This window comes from Copadichromis virginalis, linkage group LG11 (assembly GCF_057382275.1).
Source record: "Copadichromis virginalis isolate Kocher_CV1m ecotype Utaka linkage group LG11, C_Virginalis_male_GT1.1, whole genome shotgun sequence".
In the NCBI taxonomy this organism is placed as follows: domain Eukaryota; kingdom Metazoa; phylum Chordata; class Actinopteri; order Cichliformes; family Cichlidae; genus Copadichromis; species Copadichromis virginalis.
The window spans coordinates 37,431,711-37,455,188 of NC_140628.1; the positions used below are offsets into that span (position 1 = coordinate 37,431,711).

A 23,478-nucleotide genomic window follows, 5' to 3' on the forward strand; every position below is an offset into this window, starting at 1 on the left:
TAAACAGTTTAGAAAGAGGTTTGATCCTCCCACTCTTTTCTATGGATTTAAACAAATGAAGCTAACAGCGAGCAGGTCATGGTCGGTGTCCTGTTGTAGAACTGAGCTTCATACAATAAACGACTACCGTATTGATCTTGATTTGACTGCACGAAGCAAAATTAACACATTAATTCCTGACACAGGCCCATTTTGAATTTTCTCCTGCCCAACAGTCAATGTGACTGAACAATGGACTCTAACAGTAACTCTTTAGTCTGTTTCATATGAGAGCTATATATAGTTGTAATATAAAGACATGTAAAAAAAAAAAAAAACTCCAGATATTTTAATTAATGAAATTACAGGAGATATATATGTAATCAGGCACATAACACATAATTTCCAGCTGCAGCTAGGGCTGGCTCTTGAAAACTCCCAGTTTCAGCCTTATTTGCATTTTTCACCTTGGCTCTCTACCATCACCTGTCTTACTGATTAATATTTTTCTCGGTTGCCATAACTCTGGTACTCTGATGATTTTCTTTTTTTTTTTTTTTTTTTTCTAAATGACATCAGAAACAGCAGTATGCGACATTACGTGATGGCAGAGCTTCAGTTCATCCTTTGTCATTTTTTTTTTTTTTTTTTTTGATGATGATTTTCTAATGCTAGTGCTGTTTCCTGCCGTGACTCAACTACCCCAACTTCTTTCTCAGTCATGAAGCAATTTCTGCCCTTCAAGGGAGCTCTGTACTCTATAATTGTTTGTAATAAATGGTTGGTTGTTATAAAGCGTCTCTGACTGAACTGTGGGAGGAGGTGACTAAGAGTTTGATATCTAACACATTACAGTTGCTGTATAAACTGCACTGTTTTTCAGTTGTTGTTCTTAGGTTTTTCTCACAAGTGAGGCGATTGATCTAAGACGCTGTTCACAGAAGGTGGGCCTGGCCCAAAGCAAACACCTCATTATTATTTATTTGACTCTTAATGTTTACACAATTTACAAAATGAACACTGTGTTCTATTTAATAACATTTTAAACCAGCGACTGTCGTACATCAAGTAGACAGTAGGGTCTTTCCCCCATAGACTATCTCTTTTATTTGTGTAACCAAAGCCCCCCACCCACCCTGTTTGGCCATTTAAGGCACTTCCATTTTGGCTTATTGGACCTTAAAGTACTCGCTGTATTTAAAGCAAGTCACAAGCTACATAATGGGAGTGATCGTGGCTCAAGAGTTGGGAGTTCGCCTTGTAATCAGAAGGTTGCTGGTTCGAGCCCCGGCTTGGACAGTCTCGGTTGTTGTGTCCTTGGGCAAGACACTTCACCCGTTGCCTACTGGTGGTGGTCAGAGGGCCCGGTGGCACCAGTGTCCGGCAGCCTCGCCTCTGTCAGTGCGCCCCAGCTATAATGTAGCTGCCATCACCAGTGTGTGAATGTGTGTGTGGATGACAGGTTGTGTAAAGCGCTTTGGGGTCCTTAGGGACTAGAAAAGCGCTATATAAATACAGGCCATTTACCATAATCATCTAGACTTCTTTCCATAGCATTTTCTTCTTGTCATCATTTCTTCTCTTTAGAAATTTTTGAACTGATACTTGATTGTGAGCTTTACAAGACTGCTATGAAGCAATGCTAATTGAAAAAGACATTGTTTCCTTGTCATAAGCACAGCATTACCCATGATAGTAACTGGTTGCATAATTATTATGCAATACTTTTTTTTTCTCGAAGTCCCATGCTGTGGTTTGCGTGCTGTGGTAAGCTTATTCTGACACTTGTGAAAGTAGATCATCCTCTTCCAGGGACAGAATGACAAAGCGAGTAATCCTATAGCTTTATACATTATCCTGTGCTGGTAAAAACCCTAGACTACAAATAGTGTTATGTCTGAATGATTGTACCATTCTCGGTAGAGCTACAGATCAAGATCTACATGCATGAATCCACCTCACCTCATTCTTCCTGGGTGGCGGTTTGGGGCGGGATCACCAGTGAATGCTAATTTGATTTGTCTGACCAATCACCCGACAGCATGGCTTATCCATGACCTCTGAACCAGTGAGTTTTCCAGTTGGCTGATCACCCCGACAACCTTCACTTGACCCGCTTTAGCCTGCATGGTAAAATGGTATACTTGGGGGAGGGGCACTGATCAAACTGGGTCAGTGCAGCAGAAGCTGAAGCCCAGTAGCATAAATCAATTTGGGAATGTCCAAGTAACATGATGTCTGAGAAAAGAACACATTTTTATTAATCTGATTAAAAGAATTTCAAAGTGCAAAACTGCAAAACTATAAAATGATTACACATGAGACTAATATTAGTGATTTAAAAACAAATGTTAAAGAAGATTGGATATTTTTGCCATATGACATGCTGCAGACATCATGCGGAAAGTCCTGTTTAAATGCCAGCATGCTTCTAGTTTACGTACAGCCACAAGCAGCAGTTAATGACCAATCTGTAAACTTATCAGCTAATCAGCTGACTCAGCCTCTGGGAGAATGGCTGGAGAACAAAGAGTAAATATCCATTTCAAGACTTTCAGAATGCAAATAAAATGTAATAAAAGGCTAAATTGTTGTCAGATACTAGCTGATGGTTTCCAGATTCAGCAGAGACTCTGGCCAGAGTCATCCCTTGCACCTGATTTGTACTGGCCCTACAAAATGTAGCCTCAAAGCTAAATCCCCACCATGCATCTGATATTAAATGCATTAATGTAGTTTTTGTTTTCCTTTTTGTTTTACAATTTGTTTTGTTCTTTTTCATTTGCTCTTTCTGTTTGTTTTCAGTCATTTTTTCACAATAAAAAAAAGTTTTAAATACGCCCCTTCACAGAGGTCCCTTGCAAACCTCCACATATGATGAACTGGGGGTAGCAGACACCTTTCATTATTGCCACAACTTAATGTACATGTCAGCATCTGCATAAAAAGCAAGAATCTACTGCACAAAATACAGAGATGTCTACTGAGGCACTGGAAATGAGAACTGGCTGATGCAGGCTACGGTTAAAGCTACAATATTTTTTCTATTTGCAGAAGACTGTACTGAAATAGGGGAACTGCTGCATCCAACTAAAAAATACCAAAACATAACCATAAAAAAATCACATTATATAGGCACACAATTGTAAGCACAGACAAAACAATGGATGTGTTCGAGGATGTGTATAATCCTCTGCCCGGTATCGCTGATGATCGCAGGTATACAGTAAGAGGGATTTCCTGGTCATAACTCCAAAGCCCTGAGAAAGCACGCACGGCTTTACATGGAAATGCTGCGATCAGAGTGCTGGCACTCAATTAGCTACTGTTGTGGGTGGGGGTGGAGAGTGAGCAGAGGTCCAAATCCTCTCTTGCAGGCCCAGCTGGGGGGATTAAGAATGGTTCCTGTCCCGTGGCTGACCTCTTCAAAGCCTGTGCAGATGTCTTGATCCCCCCCCACACACACCCACACCGCACTCAAAAAAGCCCTCTTCTTTAAGCTTTACCTCGACTTCTCAACCAAAACAAGCACTCAGGTGACACCTCTTATCACCCGGTGTTTGTGTATCTAATATCTCATCTGCTCCCACATGTATCTTGCTCATCAGTTCATATCAATTTAATTCAAAGATGCTTTTTTGCCCGGGATGCAGACATTACATTACTAAATTAAGCATATAATATTTTATATACAATTAAGTAAAATATAACCAAAAATGTAGACTTGCAGTTGAAAGGATGCGAAAAGAAATAATTAAAAACAATATAAACACTGAAAATATGGAATTTTTTATGTATACAAACATATTTAATGATAGGGTTGTTGTTTGTTGTTATTTTTGTGTGTACAGTAAGAATGGCCATGATTGATTTCCACTTCTTACAGTGGCTGCACATTTCCAGGGTTAAACTGTTGAATAGTTTTTATTTTCATTTCCTATCAGTTGGCCTACCCTGAGCTTTCTCTGCCTGTTTCTGTCACAGCTTGTGTTTGGGAACTTATCACAATATCAATTGGGTAATTAAGTTGGAGACAACAAAGATGGACGGGCTGGGAGGTTTTTTTGGGTTTTTTTTTTGGAAGTTTACTTTACTTATAGGTAACAACAAAGTTCTGTGTGATACAGCAGAGTAATCCAAAACACAATAAAATCCTAAGAGCAAATGAATTGAAAATAAATAAATAGATCTAGCAGCCAAAAACCATAAGAGGAACTCAAGAACAAGAAGCAGCTGACTAAATACACACACCAGGGAGTGGGAAAATAAGATATGGGTGCACTCGAAGTAAAACGGAACAAAGGAAGTAAAAACACAGAAGAAAACAAAAACTAAGACCTCTACAGAAATCCAAGGAGAGTGAGGAATTTGGACTGAATGTAAGAAGCATGAAAAAAATAATCAAATATCAAAAACACACAGATGATAAGCACAAGCAGTGGCAGTATTGGGTAGTTTTCCTTGTAACACATGGTTTCACTTCACTCTGAAGAAGTTCTTCTATCTTCTGACTTTTGCTATCTCTGCAGCAGGGGCTAAGGTAAAGGACCAAGCACAAACATATTTGGACACTGCCCCCGGTGGCAGTACACAGCTACAACATTGAGACAATGGTTTGCTAATGTCAGCAAAGGACAACAAACACACAACCATCACAGGCTCTTAAGAGTCTTTCTGCAGGAGGACGATTCCTTTCTTTTCAGTGAGTTAAATTTTAATTCTCTCTTTTGAAAAGGGTATTTAAAAATGTAATGGGAGTCAGAACTTTCAGTGTTCTGGCCCCTCTTAAAGATTAGGGTATAAACTTTCATTACTGATAAAGTTTATTGTTAGGATCGGCTCAGGTGACCCTGAATCCTCACTTAGTTCAGCTGCTATAGGCTGGGGGCTTCCTATGACACTCAGAGTGTTTCTTCTTCACTCACATTTCACTTTCACTGTGCCTCCCTGAGCCTGGTTCTGTGGTTTCTTCTTGTTAAAAGGGAGTTTTTCCTTCCTGCTGTCACCAAAGCGCTTACTCATAGGGAGTCGTATGATTGTTGGGGTTTTCTTCGTGTTGTTGTAGGATCTTTACCTTGCAGTATAAAGCACCTTGAGGTGACTGTTGTCTGGATCTGGTGCTATATAAACAAAACTGACCTGAAATGAACTGAAAATGGAATTGAATCTGTATAACTTGTAGGTATTTTGTAAATTAGCTTGTGAGCCTCTGACCTTGCCCCCAAAAATAAAGGAAATGGAAACAGGTTCTGTGACTATACTCTAATGTTATAAGCTAGTTTGTGATATCCAAACTGATGATCCTTTAATCCAAGGATCAGGTTTTGTTAAAGTAGTACAAACTTTCTTTTTCTTGATCCCTTTTTGTCCCTCTCTTCCCAAAAGAGGTTCCTTCCGGCCTCAGCTGTCCTTTAATACTGAGCATGGTCAGATTTCTCAATGACTGTAGCATGGAAATGAGTCTGTCACTTTCAATACACTGCTGCCCTTTGGTTTAAGTGTGTTTTCAAAAAAGAAGCCAAGGTCAAGAGGCAGTGGCAGAAACACTGAGTGATGCTGAAGGGCACATCTAGGAAATAAACACTTTCTATGAAGGTTGCTGAGTGGCCCGCTGAGATCAGGAGCTACGGTCATATGTTTACCAAGATAATGACCACCCAATCGGAGCGCCATTTAACACTAAGACGGACACAATGAACAATGAATGGATTTAATCCCTTTTGGGTGGCGTGGGGGCACAATCCCAGATTACTTTAATCAAAAGAATCTCACGAATCTGAAAATAATCCAAATGTGAGATTAGTTATGTAGAAAATTATATTTCGTTTAAGTCCCTGCCTCGATGGGCTGAGACTTCAAAGATGGCGCCGGTGAGGTCGGCTGCCGTCACGACTGCTCCGACCACTTTTTCTTTTTCTTTGTCTTTGTTTTTTAAGTTAGTTTTCAGCGTTTCTAAATCGGCAAAATCACCACCATTGGGTACATTAGGTATGACAGTGACACTCTTGTTTCTATTGGTTTACAATGTACTCACAATTCGAAGTTTTTAACTTCGGATCCGAGCTGGCCGAGTGAGATCTTGAGGGAGAACAAAGGGAAGCGGTGGCGGCCTAGAGGGAAGCGAGCCTGCGTCAGGAACAGGCTGAGAGCTCGTGCACACCGCACACCTCTGCCTAGCATCCTGCTCGCCAACGTCCAGTCACTGGAGAACAAGCTTGACGACCTCAGGGCCAGGGTAAAGTTCCAGAGAGACATTCGGGACTGCAATCTCCTCTGCTTCACCGAGACATGGCTGAACCCAGCGGTGCCGGACCACGCCATCCAGCCGGCCGAGTTCTTCTCGGTTCACCGCATGGACAGGACACGGGACTCGGGGAAGTCAAGGGGAGGCGGCGTGTGTTTAATGGTGAACAACAACTGGTGCAACAGTGCGAACGTTGTTCCTCTCACACGCTCCTGCACACCAAATCTGGAACTACTGTCCATCATGTGTCGTCCTTTTTATCTACCTCGGGAATTTACATCGGTCATTATAAGTGCCGTTTATATTCCACCACAAGCGGACACGGTCACCGCCTTATGCGAGCTGCATGAGGAACTCACACAGCACCAGACACAACACTGCGCTTATTGTGACGGGGGACTTTAATAGCGCCAACCTCAAACGCGCAGCGCCGAACTTTTATCAACACATCTCCTGCCCCACCAGAGGTGAAAGGACACTGGACCACTGCTACACTACGGTCAAGGACGGCTACAAGGCACAATCCCGCCCCCCGTTTGGCAAATCTGATCACGCCGCCATCTTCCTCATCCCAAAATACAAACAAAGGCTGAAACAGGAAGTTCCGGTTCAGAGGAAGGTCGCGCGCTGGACGGATCAATCGGTGGCCGCGTTACAGGACGCACTCAATGACGCAGACTGGGGCATGTTCAGAAACAGCTCCGATGATGATGTCAACGTGTTTACGGAAGCGGTTGTGGGATTCATCGGGAAACTAGCGGATGATACCGTGGAGACAAAGACTATCACAACGTTTCCCAACCAGAAGCCGTGGGTGGATAAAACCATCCGCGACGCTCTGAGATCCCGCACCGCTGCCTACAACACGGGACTCACGACGGGGGACATGGACCCGTACAAAGCCGCGTCATATAACGTGCGGAGGGCGGTGAAAGAGGCGAAGCAGCGCTACGGGAGGAAACTAGAGTCACAACTCCAACAGAGTGACTCTAGGAGCCTGTGGCGGGGACTAAGGACAATAGCGGCCGTGACTCTGGCAGACGAGCTGAACACTTTCTATGCTCGCTTCGAGGCTGCAGCTAAGGACTCCAACAATGCTAGTGTTAGCGGCGCTAACGGCTGCAGACAGGAAGATACTGCCAGCACCGGAAACGTGCTCATCATCTCCGAGCATGAAGTAAGGAGAGCCTTCAAGAGAGTGAACACCAGGAAAGCAGCAGGACCAGACGGCATCCCAGGTCGTATCCTAAGAGACTGCGCATACCAGCTAGCTCCTGTGTTCACTGAGATATTCAACATCTCTTTATCTCAGTCGGTTATCCCCACATGCTTCAAAGAGTCCATCATTGTTCCTGTCCCGAAGAAACCCCACCCTGCTTCTCTCAATGACTATCGCCCTGTAGCCCTCACCTCAGTAGTGATGAAGTGCTTTAAACGCCTGGTCAGAGACTTCATCATTTCTTCACTACCAGACACACTGGACCCACTACAGTTTGCTTACCGTCCAAATCGTTCCACAGACGATGCCATCTCTCATCTCCTCCACACATCACTCACTCACTTGGACACTAGAAGGGGGAATTATGTTAAAATGCTCTTCATAGACTACAGCTCTGCATTTAACACCATAATTCCCTCCACACTCACCACCAAGCTGGAGCATCTGGGACTCAGCTCATCTATGTGTCAGTGGATCTCCAACTTCCTAACTGGCAGACCACAGGCAGCAGCTATTACTACCTCCCACCTGTAGGTGGGGCAGTGTTATTGTATGTGTTCTGAGCTTATGGAGTAAAAGTCCGGACCTCCACCATAGCCTCGTCTCAGTTCCCTGTGCTTGGTCTAAAGTTATTATTGACCACAACCCACGCTACACGGGCAGTTGGAGCAACACTGCATAAAGTTACAACATAGTGTGCACTTCAGAAATCGTGTTGCCCTGAATCCAAATGATTTTTTAAATTTTAGTCTCTCTGTCATTTGTCCAATGTCAGAACAAAATCATGTGTTTTTCTCAAGGTTACGATTGACTCAGTCATTTTGATCATTCGCTGTCTGGTTATATAGTCTATAACCAGTCTGCCTTTTAAAAATGTTGTTAATGTCCCCCAGGGAGAGATCACATTCATGCATCACATTAAACGATCGTGGCTCAAGAGTTGGGTGTTCGTCTTGTAATCGGAAGGTTGTCGGTTCGAGCCCCGGCTCAGACAGTCTCGGTCGTTGTGTCCTTGGGCAAGACACTTCACCTACCGCCTACTGGTGATGGCCAGAGGGGCCGATGGCGCGATATGGCAGCCTCGCCTCTGTCAGTCTGCCCCAGGGCAGCTGTGGCTACAACTGTAGCTGCCTCCACCAGTGTGGGAGAGTGAATGAATAGTGGTATTGTAAAGCGCTTTGAGGGGTCCCGAAAAGCGCTATATAAATGCAATCCATTATTATTATTAAACATGTTTCACATCAATAAAAGCTTTTGTGTCTCAGCTCATGAACAAGGTGACGCTGAATCATGTGAGCATGTCATTTTAAGTGGGAGCAGATGGAGTTGGAAACACTTCTAGAATAATTTAGAAGTGCAATATACAGATCTCTTGAGTGCCTGTCTCTTCTCCTTCTGATCAGTCGTCAGCTGCTTGTTTCTCTTCCAATCTGTCCATCTTCACTTTCCACTGTCACTTGCGTGTTTGTAGCGTCTGCCGCTCCATCCGTCCATCTCTGCATTTTTCCTCATTCCCTCCATCTCTCCCTCCCACCCCTTCATTACCCCCCCACCTCAGCACAAGGCTGTCAGAGTTTTAGGGATTCGGTGAGCTGTGAAATCGCACAAATTGCTGTTGCTTTGCGTCTGGCCCAGCAAGAGAGAGAGAGAGGGAGAGAGAGAGATTTTATGCTTCAACACTTCTGAACCTGAATCCCCCCTCCCTGGCTGACCCTTCCTCCCCTTATTCACTCAGACATGGACAAGCACACGCACAGCTGCAACACCGCGTTTCTGCCCACTACAACCCAAACACCCTCCCCCGGCACACACACACACAATCAACTTCTTCACCCCACCATTACCACCACCTCTGAGCATGTAACAGCACCACCGCCTTTGCCACCCTCACGGTAAAGACACCTCCACCACTTTGCTTTAGTGTGCGGGTCACTTCACAGAACAACTCAACGAGAGCCTGCAGCCCTCGAGAGGGATAAAAAGCCTTCTCAACCTGAGGAGTGCTGTTTCAGCCACCTCAACTAAAAAGAGCAAACTCCCCCTCAACCTCACCCCCCAACACACACACACTGTGCCCCCAGGAGCACCTCTCAGATATGACAAAACTGACAAAGGTCACAAACATACATGTTGTAACTGTTTTTGAACTCTTTTTTAAATGATTTCTTTGGTTTTCTTGTTGCCATTGAGAAGTTTGTGCCACAGAATGTGGACGGGCATAACTTAGCTTACACTTTTTGGTCTCTGGTATTCTTTTGTTTATTCAAAATACTGTGAAGACTACTTTTAATTTACAGTGTCTTAGTTAGGTTACGTTTGACCTTGTGCAGCAGTGGTAAATAAGACACAATGGGCTCAAAGAAACAAATAACAAACATTACAATTCAAAGTCAAACTAAAGAAGGAACCAGCAGTTTGTGGATTGTTTTCATTTTTAAAACGTTTTGAATTAAAATAAACACCCCCCATAAAAATACTACATGAAGAACTTTTCTTGTTATTCACTAAAATAAGCACGGCGGTGTGCTGATTAGCACTGTTCCCTCACAGCAAGAAGGTTCTGAGTTGGACTCTCCCACCTAGCCAGGGTCTTTCTGTGTGGAGTCTCCATGTTCCCGCCATGCCTCCGTGGGTTCTCTCAGTGTACTCCAGCTTCCTCCCACAGTCCAAAGACATGCAATTAGTGGGGTTAGGTTAACTGGTGAATCTAAATTGCACATAGGTGTGAATGGTTGTGTGTCTCTTTGTGTTACCCCTGTGACAGACTGGTGACCTGTTCAGGGTGTACCCACCTCTCGCCCTATGGTAGCTGGTATAGGCTCCAGCCCCCCTACAACCCTGTTAAGGTTAAGGGGAAGAGAATGGTTGGATGGTAAGTCTTGTTTTCAGTATCCTGTTACTGAAAAGACACTTTTCCTCTGTTTTGGATCCCTTTTCACTATTCTGTGTGAAAAATGAATAAAACCTGAGTAATTAGTCACTGGAGCAAACACAAACTATTAAAATAAACAATTTAATTACTATCTGTGTGTATGCACAAAAAGAAATAAAGCTGTAAAACTACTTGTGGTTTTACTTCCCATAAAACAAAACTGTCTATACTGCCACCCAGTGGAAAAGGTTGTCTACTGCTCCAGGCGGAGATCTTGTCACACGAAACTTTTGCTTTATGGTCGCTCTGAAAGGAAAAGTCTGAAACATTTGAGTTTGAAACACCTATTCTGTCTATTTTTTTTATTATCTATCTTATTAACATTATAATTTATATATGCATATGCGTGCATGTATAAAATAAGAACTCTGCAGACTTCAGGAAAAAAAATTAATGAAACAATGAAGTTGATTAGACTTTCCAGGAGTTTCTCTGACTACTGTTCCGCATTTATCGTCATGAAAATATTTTTAACACCTCCAAATAAAAATATTTCAAGATTTTTTAAGAACTTCATAAACCTGCAAGTTTACATAAGTAAAATTTAAAGGGACGAGCAAAGGTAGATGCGGTTATTTGTAAGTAATCACTTTCAGGGACAAATGATGAGCACACATAACATAAACATAAACATAAAGAGCAAAAGCATTTTAACAGATGGGATGGTGAATTGTTTAAGACATATCTACTACCGAGATGCAATGTTCTTCTTCTTCTCGTGTATTATTAACAGTTTTGTCACATGAAAGTTTGGGGCTATCCAAAAACAAAGGGACAGAGAAGGGGAATAACATCGCCACAAAGGACATGTCACGAGTTTCCCTGTATGACTGGGCATCAATCTTTATTTATACAGGGAAAATTCCCAAACCATACTTAGTTTTCTAGTTTAATCTTTTTTTACTTTCTTTCTTCAGCAACTCTAAGACTGAGCTCAGCACTTTACCAAAGTGTTTTTGTTTTGTTTTGTTTTTACTATAGATAGAATCATGAAATGGAAAAATAACACAATGACAAAAAGTATATTGCTGATTGGTACACACAGCAAAGAGTGTTGCACTTCCACCGTGGAGGTGCAAAACTTGCAAAGTAAGAAGCAAGCTAGAAAGGAAAGGTGCAGCAGAAGGAGGAAGCTGATCTCAAGAGGTGAGGTCTGAGAACCTCTTTACCTCCCAAATACATGTGCAAGAAAAAATACAAATCATGACTAATATATAGTATAATATTATCAATTTTTGCTTCAGCACCACATTAACTTAGTTTAACTGACATATTAATTAAATGTTTAATAGACATTAAATATTAACTTTTACTAGAGTATTTTACATGCGTCTCCAGACATGCCAGAGCCTCCTGAATGTCTCTCACTAATAAAATCAAAGGTTGTCAAGTTGTTGCTGACTTATTTTGGCCCGTTTGTTACGGTGGAATTTGGTAACTTTAAGGAATGTCGTTGCTATAACGAGACTGGACCACACATGGGCGCTGTGTATTTCATATAGGGTCTGTAAACTGATAAACTGATAGGAAGGGGCTGGTACGTGCACCAAAGGTTCTCTTCCACTTTTTGGATTCTCAGTCTCCAAAAAAGTTTGGAGTCAAAAACGTCCCAGAGTCTCCCGGTAGATACAAATATCGTGTCTGAAAACAAGAGGTTCTCTTTAAAAAAAAAGCTGCTAATAAATTGGTGAGTACATTCAACAGGTAATTACGTGAAATTACATGAATGTCAGGTGGTGGTGACGGGATGGGGGGGAGAGAGAGAGAAATTATAGAGCAAAATTTTAAAAATTAAAAAAGCAACGAAAAGAAAGAACTGCTGGGACAAAACGAGTCTCAACATGAGTCCACAAAGTGAAAACGAAACGAGGAAAACATCGTTGCGGGCTTCCCCGGTGAGTACATGAACCATATCCAAAATTAGGTCTGCGCGTACTGTAAGAGAGTGTCGCGCGAAAAAAAGGCCCGCCAGTAAAGTCACGCATGCATTAAAACAAAACAAAAAGAAAAACAGTTTTACATATTGTATTATTATTGTATTTAAACTGTTATAATATGATTAAATGCAATTTAACCGCTGGCTTTTACAGCCGTGGTTTGTGTGCTACTATTTTCACATCTCTGATAACTAACATGGTGGCTCTTTTAATGTGACTCCTGAACTTCTTTTATAAGCTATAAGCTGAACCTTTTATATTTGTTCGATAAAAACGCAAATGTCCACGTAAAAGCTGGGAAACGCAGCAGAAGCAGATTTCAAGTGTCGAATTATTTTAAAAATAAGCAGTACAAGTCTGAATTCACTGCCTTTGCTTTTTTGCACATACTCTCTAGTTTCTAAGGAAAGAAGAACCAGAACTCAGTTAATGTGTTGGTCAAATCAGCAGTTCACATTAAAACCTGGGGGGGCAGGGGGGTTTAAAGTGACGCTCATGTACAGCGCCCTCCAGTGACTATGGAGCGTTTGTGCAAGCCTCAGCAGCTGCGTGTAAACATTTCCTGATCAATCATTTTTCAATACAGAACAGCGGAGCAGTTTATTGGATTTAGGTTTTGAAATTTACAACAAGGTAAAATATAATAATTAAAGTATATTTTCTGACAGAGCAAAAATAGGAAGAACAACCTTGTGTCTCGTGTTACACTCGGTCACAGCCCAAGAAGAGGCGAGACCAGATAAAGTGGTAACTTCAAAAATGATACTTTGTAAAAACATATTTGTCAGTGGTGTAAAGCGTACACGTACACATGGCAGAGTGTGTCTAAAACACAGAATCGTGCTGTTGCTAAGCTGGTGAACATCTGAAGGCTGGCTGTCACTGCAGGAAGGAAGACGCTTTTATATTGCTGCTCAGTTACCTGCTGCAAAACAAAGCACAGAACACAACAAACGAAGTGGAGATGCCTAGAGATCAACACAGCTGTTATATGAATGTGATACTACCCGGCACATCTATATACTGATGATTTTCTCTTGTATCAAAAACGTAAAGCACTTCTCACTATAATGCAGAGGTCTGGGAAATCTAAAAGGCCAGCAGGCCCACTGCAAAGACAAATCAACTGTCTTTTAGATTTATAAAGAAAGCGATCTATGTGCAAAACACAACAGGATTGTCCTGTGTCTGAATTTTTATAAGTAAAAGGTCTAAATATACTATTCGTGTTGTGTGTTAGCAAAGAGGGCTGCACATCAGCTGGAAATTTGTGCCCGGTGTTTTCACTCCCATTTTCTCAGCTGCATGATTTCATAAGATTAAACTTGGTAGATTTTGTCTAATCATGCTGAGAAACATGTGGACAGACAGACAAACCACACAGGAATTACAGGAGCCATCGTCACTTCTTTTCCTATTTACATTTAGGTGTCTAACCGCTAAATGGTGGTTAGTGTTTTGTTTGAGAGTTGCACTTGAGGAAGAGGAAGACAAGCAGTGCTGCTTTCAGTGAATGCTCGGTTTGCTTGTCAAAGCTCCATTTTGCTAATAATTTGGCTTTAGCCCTTACTAACCTTTAGACTCTTCAGACAGAGTAATAAAGAAAGATATATGACTGTGCAAACGTATTGTTTATTGTATTATGCACGACTTCCCTTGCACATCTTTTGCATGTTTCTTTTTTTATTTTATTTGCCTGTCCTGTCCGGCACTGGAGCAATCAGAATTATCGTCTGAAGGCTTTAGAAGAAGTCATGGGGTGAAGTGATATTTTAAGCTTTGCTCTGTTCCACTGACTCTTTGTTATTTTTTTCACTTTTGTCTTTTAACCTAGTTAAAGACACTGCAGATGCTTGGCTTTGTGTAATTGTGTGGTAAAATGGCATTTGGATTTGACTAATATTGATACAATGACATTAAATAGACATGTCTGCACACCCACACGGTGATGTCAATCTGATTACACCCCCCTGATATAAAGCTTGATACTGTGCTCTTTTATATTTAAGATAATAAACTGTTTACACCTGGAATGCGACTCGAGAAAGCTGCTATTAAATGGGTGAGCTGCAAATATTTAGAGCTAATTTGATTACTGAAAGCGAGTGCCGAGGGGCTCAGCATCAGCATTATGACTCATATGGCTAGACGTATTGCAGTTTGCTGGAATCTTCTAAAAAAGCCCCAATTAAGTGTTATTAGGTGGTAAGTAGGTGTGTGATGGGGTCTTTTGGAAGGTGTCAAAATTATTACAGGAATGAAACATGTTTTGAACAAATGATGCATTATTAAAGTTATATTATTATATGATATTCTTCTAAGAGTAAAACATTTTACGACAGTCGGTAAAAGAATAAAATGTTCTGGGGTTCTAAATATGCTAAAATGGATTCACCCCTCGGTCTTCAAAAATCTATTTTTGTCCTGCTTTTTGTTAAAATTAGGTGACACAAATATGGCAGCATTGTCTTGATGATAATTTCAGTTTCCTGTTGACGTTTTCTCTCTAGTTGTCTGTTGCATATTCATAGTGGTGGGAAGCACCACACTGACTCTGCTCAAAGAGTCTGAAACCACATCCTTAGTCACGCTTGTGACTATGACGCCCGACAGCCTCAGCTTTGTTCCGCTTGGCGTTCTCACACAGACATCAGCGCATCTGTGACTCTGACGCTTCGCTCACCGGTAAAGTTGCGGGAGTTTTAATTAGAATACGGTAAGATCATAATTTATTTTTCTCAGTGAAAAACTGAAAATGCCAAGATTATGATCATCCAGTATTAATTTGATTATTTTTGGATTTAGAATTTGTTAAGAAAAGTATACGGTGTAGTGTTCTTGCTAAACCTGACGCTCATCTCGTCCGATATTCATTTTTAGCCACTTACTCACTTTGTCCAAGTTTAGAAGTCAGTTACAAAAAAGCTATTTATTTATATCTTTTTAAAACACTTTTTTTCTGCCACACAACCACAGCTTTTTCTAAATTCTTCTGTGTTTAATGCAGCTGTTAGCAGCGGGTGGCCCCATGGCTCCCCAACATGTGTTCTTTTTCTTGCTGTGGTGCCTCGCTCTTTTCCTTCATGGAGGTAAGCAAGCTCTTTGTAATCTTTTTGTTTTCTTACTTCATTGATTTCTGTAGTTATTGATCCATTTATTGTATTTCGGATGCGCTGACTGTACGCTGTGGGTTTGTCTTGTCGTGGTTTTTGTGGCTACATTTTTTATTAAAATTAATTTCTTCAATTGAGTAAAACTGAGTAAAACTGCAAAAAAAGAAATGCTTTGATTTTGAAGAATATTGTTAAACTGGAAAACTAATAAATGTTAATGTTTTTTTTTAGCATCTACATCATTTTGCAATGTCACCTGCTGGACAGACTACGATGAGTTGTTGAACTGTTCGTGCGCAGCCTCTGTGCCGATGAATCCCCTTAACATCAGTGTCATTTGCAGGTAAAAGTTGCAGTGTGGCTATTTATGCAAACACTTTGTGGAGGCTTGTTTGAAATGATTGATTGGTTTATGCATTACCAGCTTCAGTAACTTTTTTATGGTATAGATGTGTTGTCAAATCGTCCAGTTTTAGTGCATAAACTGATTTTCATCTGTTTGCCATAGTTGGCATGAGGAGCTGATCGACCAGTGTTGCATTTATACCAGTGTTTGTGAATTAAATACAACAATAATAGGCTATCTTAGACTTTATTTCTTGGTCAATCCAACCACAAGTGGACACATCAGAACTTTCTTGTGTCTATATCATTTGGGTCCAAAATTCCCTGACTTTTGGTGTCATTTCAACTAGAAGGTTGAGGATCTCCCCTGCACACTTTGCTTAGGGAGAATTATGCAAAAAAGTTTTCCCATCTAATGTGTGTGTAGCCCTACAGGCCACTCCAACTGGTGACACTGACATCGCAATTTGTGACTTGCAATAGGGTGCAGGAGATGCCAATGAAGGACCACCACGTCCTGCACTGATGACGTATTTTGTTGTTGGGGTCTCGTTGGGGACACATCAGGACACATTAGCTTTTAGTCTACAAAGCAACCCTTACTTAGCCTATTGGTGGTTGTTTACACTTGCACGAACAGCCGTCTCCGTGTGAACTGATTGCCCAAGATGGGTTTAAAACAAGTGTAAGCCTTTAATCGTTATCTGTATGTCACAGAAAACAGGTGGCACGAACAAACATTTTTAGATTTATGTCTCATTAAAGAGACAGTATGTAGCATACAGTGTATGTACCAGAGAGACAAACTGCACTCCCTGGCGGCGACACTGTTTCAACACCACTGAAGTTTTAATCGCTTTAGTTCATATTCATTATATTTATTAAATATTTAGCGCTCCTCAGTTGATCAGTTGATGCTTTTCTTTTTCATATATGATAATACAAATAAAAAATGTTTGGGTTTTTAAAAATCACTTTAAATATTTAACAGTGGGCTTCAAAAAATGTTAATGGACTAATGAATATTTATGTTTTTATTCAGGTGTATTTTGCTTATAGAAATATTAGCGCATGACTGAACCACCTGCAAATCATCAGGACACCATTAAAAACAGTCAGTTTTGTTTTTTTAGGGGTGAAGATGAAGACGTTGATGGCAGCTGTGTTATCCGACCGCCTCAGTCCTGGTGTCAAATTGATAAGCCCTTTATTGATGTTGCATCAGTTGGAACAGTCTGCAGCACGACAGTCAGTGAAGAAGGCAGCTCATTCATAAATGAGTCATCCAGCTGGAACCTGAGTGAAGTGGGTAAGTAAAACTGATAACTCCTCAGTCTGACATTTCACTATTTGTCATCTCTGCTGAACACATAAAAAAGTCATCAAAACTGTTACAGAAAACAGCCTGTTGGTCCTCCAGTGACATTTCAGTCGCATCAAAATGTGTGTTAAAGACAAATTAAGGCATGTTAAATATGTTCCCTATTTTGGTTATTGATCACCCTCCATACATTAAACAATTTTCAACACAGATTGAGAGTTCAGAAAATCCAGAAGTTACAAGAATCATTCTGGCAACTTTCCCAATTTACCCGAATTGTTGTTTGCCGGTGAATGCCCACCTGTCTGTTTTATACTCGAAATTAAAACAAAAGCTAAAAATAATGTTCAGCTGCCATTTCTGGGCATGCACACATTTTCATAATATTCCCCTGGGGCTTTGTTTTCACAGTGAAACTTAAGCCTCCTTTAAACGTTCAAGTTGAAAACGCAGCGGAATTCTACAACATAACCTGGAGCCATGACAGCGCTGCCGCCGACTGCCTCAGATACAGAGTCCGCATAAGAACGAGCGAAAACTTGTTGAAGGTAATAGCAATATAAAAACCAATAACTTGGACGTGAGATTGAAAAAAACATTACTGTGAAATTTCTCAAAAATTCTCACAAAATTCTGATGTTTTTTTATTTTGTTCCTAACAGGATCCAGTTTTCTCCAAGGAAAGAGTGTCAGAAATGCAAATTCTGATAAACCACAATGAACTACAACCACATACCAATTATACTGTGGATGTTCAAGCCACATTTTGTCCTACATATGTCCTTCAGGGTCCATGGAGTGAATGGAGTTCCACTACAAACTGGAAAACAGAGGCGTTAAATGTCAAAGGTAGCCTTAATGTTCAAAGTAGCATCAATATTGAAGGTGAAAACTTATCCGAATTTATTTGAAAGTGTTTTATGCGTTTACGTTCTGCATGTGTCTTCGTGCATACACTTCAGTAACAGGAAGGGTGTCATTTGTTTGTCTAAGACTAAAAATTTTAAATGCCTTCTTTCCAGGTACTTGGTGGCACATCTTCCTGGCCATCATTATGGTCTTCTTTTTTTGCCTGTGTCTGTGTTATTCACAGAAAACGTAAGTATTTGAAACACTGTTTTGTTTGTCTTTTCTTTTTTAAACCCCAGCAAACAATCACGATTAAAAACGTAATCGTTTGCATTGTCAGATTTCCGCTGAAACTTCATTAATTGCACAAAAAAGAAATAACTCAGCAGAGTTGAAACAATTTAATACTGGAGGTCAACAGTAACGCTTCCAGTAAATGATTAACAAAGCTTTAATCTGCATTTTCCTGGCATCACCTCCCACATATAGAAAAACCACTGCAGCATGTACGTGTGCAGCTCTTGCACTGAAAAGGCTAGCAGACATAGGAAGTTATGCAGAGCATCAGTGTCAGAGAACCGAGAACACCTCGCTTATCAAGTGCACACGGTTACAAGAAACCTACACAAGTTCACAAAAGCACATGAACTCTGTGCTTACATTTGTTCTGTTTGTTTTTTTTGCTTTCTCTTTCTTACCTGTTTCAAATAATGATGATGAAATGTTCTTCTCAGTGGAGTGATCACACCTTTTGATATTGGGTTTTTGAAATTATTCTAACGCATCTCTCTCGGGTACAGATGAATGGCTAACACTGTGCCAGTGGCTAACACTGTGTTAGCCACTGGCACAGTGTTAGCCACAGCTGAAAGTGATTCTACACTGATAAACCTTGAACGATCAGTTTTAGTAGAAACTGTTTCAGGGACAAACTGTTGGATTCAGCTTTGTTTATTTTAAACCTGTGGCTTGTTTTATACCGAAAAATGCTCCAAGTGACACGACATGTGTCACATGTCATAATTATTGCAGAGAGCTCTATAATAAAAAAAAGTCCTTTGTTATCATTCCAGCCCAGAGAATCATCTCAGTTTAGGCAACAAACAACGCTGAAACGTGCGTCAAAGTTTTCCTCGTCTTACGGCGGTAAAGAATCCTTTCAAAGAATAAATCTAAATCCAGACAAGGATTAGTCGGGTCATGTCGCAGCGCGGTTAACAACTTTCAAGTGTTCATTTCATAGAAAGGAAAATTTTCTCTACTACTAATAAACTTATCATTTTGTCTTATAGATAACAAATAGTCAAATAGCAAGATGTGACTAATGAATTCTGCTTAACTCTGTACAGTCTTTCACATGAAATCTGTTGTGTTATCAGCATTTCTAGTTTGTAGCTGTTGCCTTTGACCACAGCTTCATAACTGCTCAGCTCACGTACTGAAAACGAAAATCACCTCCATAAGACGTGACACTGAGCTATAAATGTCATTTTCCCTTTTCTGCCTGTTGTTTGGTTTTAAAATCATTTCACATTTGTCTCAGGTATTGGCAGAGAAAACTTCAGGTGATTACGTACATCCCGAGGCCGGATGAGTTTTTCAAACCCCTGTATCACAACTACGAAGGGAACTTCAAGGTAAGACAGCAAAACAAGGTCACTCATTGCGTTTTTGTGTAATTTCCAAATTAAGCCAGCAGGTGCTGCCACAGGGGGGACTTTCTGCACATCTGGACCCTGTTTTGTGGGACTTTCCCCAGACTTCACACTAAGGGACTCCGTGATGTGAATGAGTCAGTGTGTAGGGGCTTCAAGAACCTTTTCAGATATCAGTATGAAATCTTGTGGGTTGATATTTGTGTATAAAAGTCAAACCTGTTCCACCCCAGTGGAAAATACCACCGGTGAATCTATTTTGATCTTTGATTTGACATAGTATTAGACTAAAAACAGCCTGCTCTTCACCTGAAAGGCACACAAGTGAAAAGGTTGTGGTTTGCACTTTTGAAATAGTTTTGCTGTTTCTTTATGAATCGCTTCATCTTCTATTACCCTGTGTATTTACCCTAATGTGATTTATGCTATTTTTCTTTCTAAGCATAGGGAAATGTTGATCGTTATTTCTCCCTTTTCTTTATGTTAACTCATTTCAAATCCAAGCGGATAGAGTCTGCACTGTATTTCTAAATAGCTGGGTTAAAATGTCTCTTACATAAAGCACCTTATCATGTCTGCTTTTGCTTCTCATTTGCTGCTTCTTTAGAATAAAAACAATCCAGTACAGCAGCTTCACCACATCTCGCTTATAAAGGAGTGTAGAGCACATTGAAAGAACCTGCTAGTATAATTTAAACATACCTTTAAAATAGACCTTTTACCGCAGAACGGTTCTTCCATTGCAAATGTTCCACATCCCCAGAAAGTATAAAATTAGCCCCGCAGCAATCTTGGTGACAGACCAAAAAAAACCCACACCTCCGCCTCAGTTCTCACTCTAGTTGATGAATTTCACCCGAGTACGAGCAACAAGTTGAATTTATTAGCTTTGGCCATGAATGCAGTTGCACACATTGTTCAGTAGAGTGCGCTGCTGCAGCAAATGTCAGAAACAACATCAGGCAAGAGGAGATTATTCTTACTTGGTTTGATAAACAGTAATTCTTTTATTTAACTTTGAGGAATGTAGCTGATAACATACAAGATATAGTAGTTTAAAATTACAACTTTTAAGTTACTGATTTAAACCCATTTTTACAGTTACTTTTGTTTTGGAAACAGAGTCAATGTTGACTGCATACTGTCCCACTGTAACTCTTTATTTGGCACCAGTTCTTATCAGAAGGTGGCAGTATTGTTATTGGTAATTGAACCTTTTTCGGGGGGGCTTAAAACACACTTTACTGCAAACCACATTCACCTATTCCCACACGCTTTCATAAAGAATGCCTAAGGTGCTTTAAGCACCAAACAGAGTTGATTATTTTGCTCAAGGAACATTTGAGGAGTGGGGCTTTGCACTGCTTCCCTTCTAATTGTTGGGTAACCCACTCCACCGCCACTTACCCACTTTAAGTTCTTAAAAACAATCTTTGATTTTAAAGACAGTGTAGTCTTTTTCCTTTCTTTCCGTCCTTCTTTTTTTTGACTCTGTATTACGTCTTTCTCTCAGATATGGTTGTAGTTTGTTTGCAGTGTCTTTCACCCTTGTGGTGCAGAGTGCTTCCTTTCTCTCAGCGATTTTAAAAACATTGTTGTGCTGAAGAGCTTTTTTTCCAGGATGTGGTGGCCTATGCTTTGAGAAACTGATTCATGCTTATCTGGCCATCAGCTTGCTGCAAGCCAGTGGTAATTGCAGAAAGTTTACACCTCATTGCCACATATGGGTTGCTGTAAAGGAATGTGCATTTTAAGAAAGAGATATACTTTAATAGTGCATTAAAGTAAGAATCACTAATATTTTCTTAGAGGATAGGACATATATGCTCCTTTTGAGCTACTCCTGCAGTCTTTCCACATGCGACTAGTCACAGCTTAATTCCTGTTTGTCTAGTTTGCTAAAAAAAATAATGATTTCTAATGGCTAAAATGTCAGATATTTTCAAACTGTATTTGTATTAGTAGGAACAAAAAATTTCAGGACCTGTACCATTTTAACATTTCTGGTCCTGGCACTAACAGTTAAATCTTTTGATCCTGTGAAAGCCCCAGACACTTAGGTACTTGTCCGGATGTCTCAACCACACTTGCAAAAGAACCTAAGATAAGGACAAGGTTCTCAACATTAAAGCGAACTTGTTTTGCTTTTTTAAAAGGTGATTTTTAATTAAGTATTAGTTCTTTGGTAAAACATGGTAACAGTGAAAATACTGAAATCCATTATCTACCACAAAAGTCAAATGAACTGATATTTCCGCCAGCAGTCTGGCAGCTTTGCTCTCCTCTGGGACCTCCCCATCCTTCCACATACATACACTGAAAGCTGGAGGTGGGGAGAGAAACGGCAAGACCCCCACACATTAGAGCAATGATAATAGATATGATATTCAAATGCAAACACTTCCTGAGTGGAAAAGTGGATGTAGTGGGTTGTAAAGCAGCTTCTGCACGACCTTTTGGATGTGCAGAAGGGTAGCAGCATGCTTGGCAGGCACTCACACTGCAGCCAGTGAATGACACTGTTAGGAAAGAGAGAAAGACTTTTAATTCTCATGCAAATCATTTGGTGCACACTGTTTCCTTGAGAAGATGACAAAGCACACTCTTAAACATTCAGCTGACACTTTTTTAGCATTTCTTTAGTCCAGCATTTTGATGTTTCCCCCTTTTTTTTTCTCTTACAGGAATGGGTGAAGCCTGTATTCAGTGAATATGATTACCTGAGGATCAGTCCAAATGTTCAGATGATGAGTGAGAAGCAGCATGACATACTTCACTGGAGCGACGAGAAGCAGCGAGACAATGAGGACAACGAGACGAATCAAGGTGGCGACATCCACCACATGCTGCAGCCTCACAGCAACATGCTGCTGCACTTTCCAGACGGTGACAGTTCACAGGGCAACAGCCACTCCACTGGACACATCTCCATCCATACTGTAACCTTATCTGGAGAAGATTTTGATGAGGAAGTTACATCACAGAGCTCCCTCAGAAGTTACCAAGATGGAGCAAGCTTGGGTTCCTTTGAGGAAGACAACAGAGAGCATGCCAGCTATGCTTTAGAGGAGCCTCACATGTCCAGGATGAACAGACAAAGTGGGGTATTACCACAGCATGAAAACCGCATATCCAATGACCTACTAGTGGAAAACCTAAACTTCCAGCCTCATGATCAGTTTAATGAACCAGAGAGGGTATCCCTTGACTCGTTTGAGCAGTCAGAAGATGGCTACCCTCATGTGGACCTGGACACAATTGATAGTGGTTTTGGGGAGTGTGGCAGCCCCGGAGCATCAGACTCAAATACAGCAGATCAGATCAACTCTGATTTATTTCATCAGCACACGAACTCAAATTCAAATTATGTTAAGCAGTGGATGATAATGTAGCACTATTCAAGAAGACTCAAGCCACCTGGAGAATGAACTCCATGAATCACAATGATTCAAAGTCGACTGACTGCTACCGTTTCAGATTGTTGGGCTGTGGGGCACACGTTTATTTAAGACTTGGATTTGTTGATGATATTTGAATTAGAAAAAGAACCTAGTTGAGTGGTCATGCTGTAATGTTGTGTATTTTTTATAGTTGAATGTTTTTTTTTCTTGCACTATAGTCTTGTTCCGTTATTTTAAAAGAACAGCTCCAAGGGAGAGGAGAGAGAGAAAGAGACTCTATGCCTGAAAATATCAGTAGATAAAAATAAATGAAATAAATAATATTTAATAAAAATACAGTGATTCTGTGAAATGCAAATTCATTTACATACATACTTATAAGTGTTGATTTAATTTAATAATAAAATGCTGCAAAAGTCTGATTAGTTCCATGCTGACTCAACAGAATTTAACAAATCCTCAATCAAAATTCTGCTTTGATTT

At 40.7% G+C, this 23,478-nt stretch overlaps 1 protein-coding gene across 1 annotated transcript; it reads left to right on the top strand.

The window, feature by feature from the left end:
- The first annotated feature begins 11,956 nt into the window (after positions 1–11,956).
- On the top strand, positions 11,957–23,044 carry il21r.1 (interleukin 21 receptor, tandem duplicate 1). Its single transcript, XM_085472287.1, has 10 exons — positions 11,957–12,061; positions 14,822–15,027; positions 15,319–15,400; positions 15,656–15,767; positions 16,903–17,078; positions 17,502–17,638; positions 17,753–17,939; positions 18,113–18,188; positions 19,483–19,576; positions 22,279–23,044. The coding sequence occupies exons 3-10, from the start codon at positions 15,340–15,342 to the stop codon at positions 22,984–22,986; spliced, it is 1,551 nt and encodes a 516-aa protein (XP_085328413.1). The 5' UTR covers positions 11,957–12,061; positions 14,822–15,027; positions 15,319–15,339; the 3' UTR covers positions 22,987–23,044.
- The last annotated feature ends 434 nt before the right edge of the window (positions 23,045–23,478 follow it).

Coding starts and splice junctions, on each gene's coding strand:
- il21r.1 (XM_085472287.1), top strand. CDS start 15,340: ATGGCTCCCCAACATGTGTTCTTTTTCTTGCTGTGGTGCCTCGCTCTT. Junction 15,401..15,655: donor CGCTCTTTTCCTTCATGGAG/GTAAGCAAGCTC, acceptor GTTTTTTTTTAG/CATCTACATCATTTTGCAAT. Junction 19,577..22,278: donor ACTACGAAGGGAACTTCAAG/GTAAGACAGCAA, acceptor TTTCTCTTACAG/GAATGGGTGAAGCCTGTATT.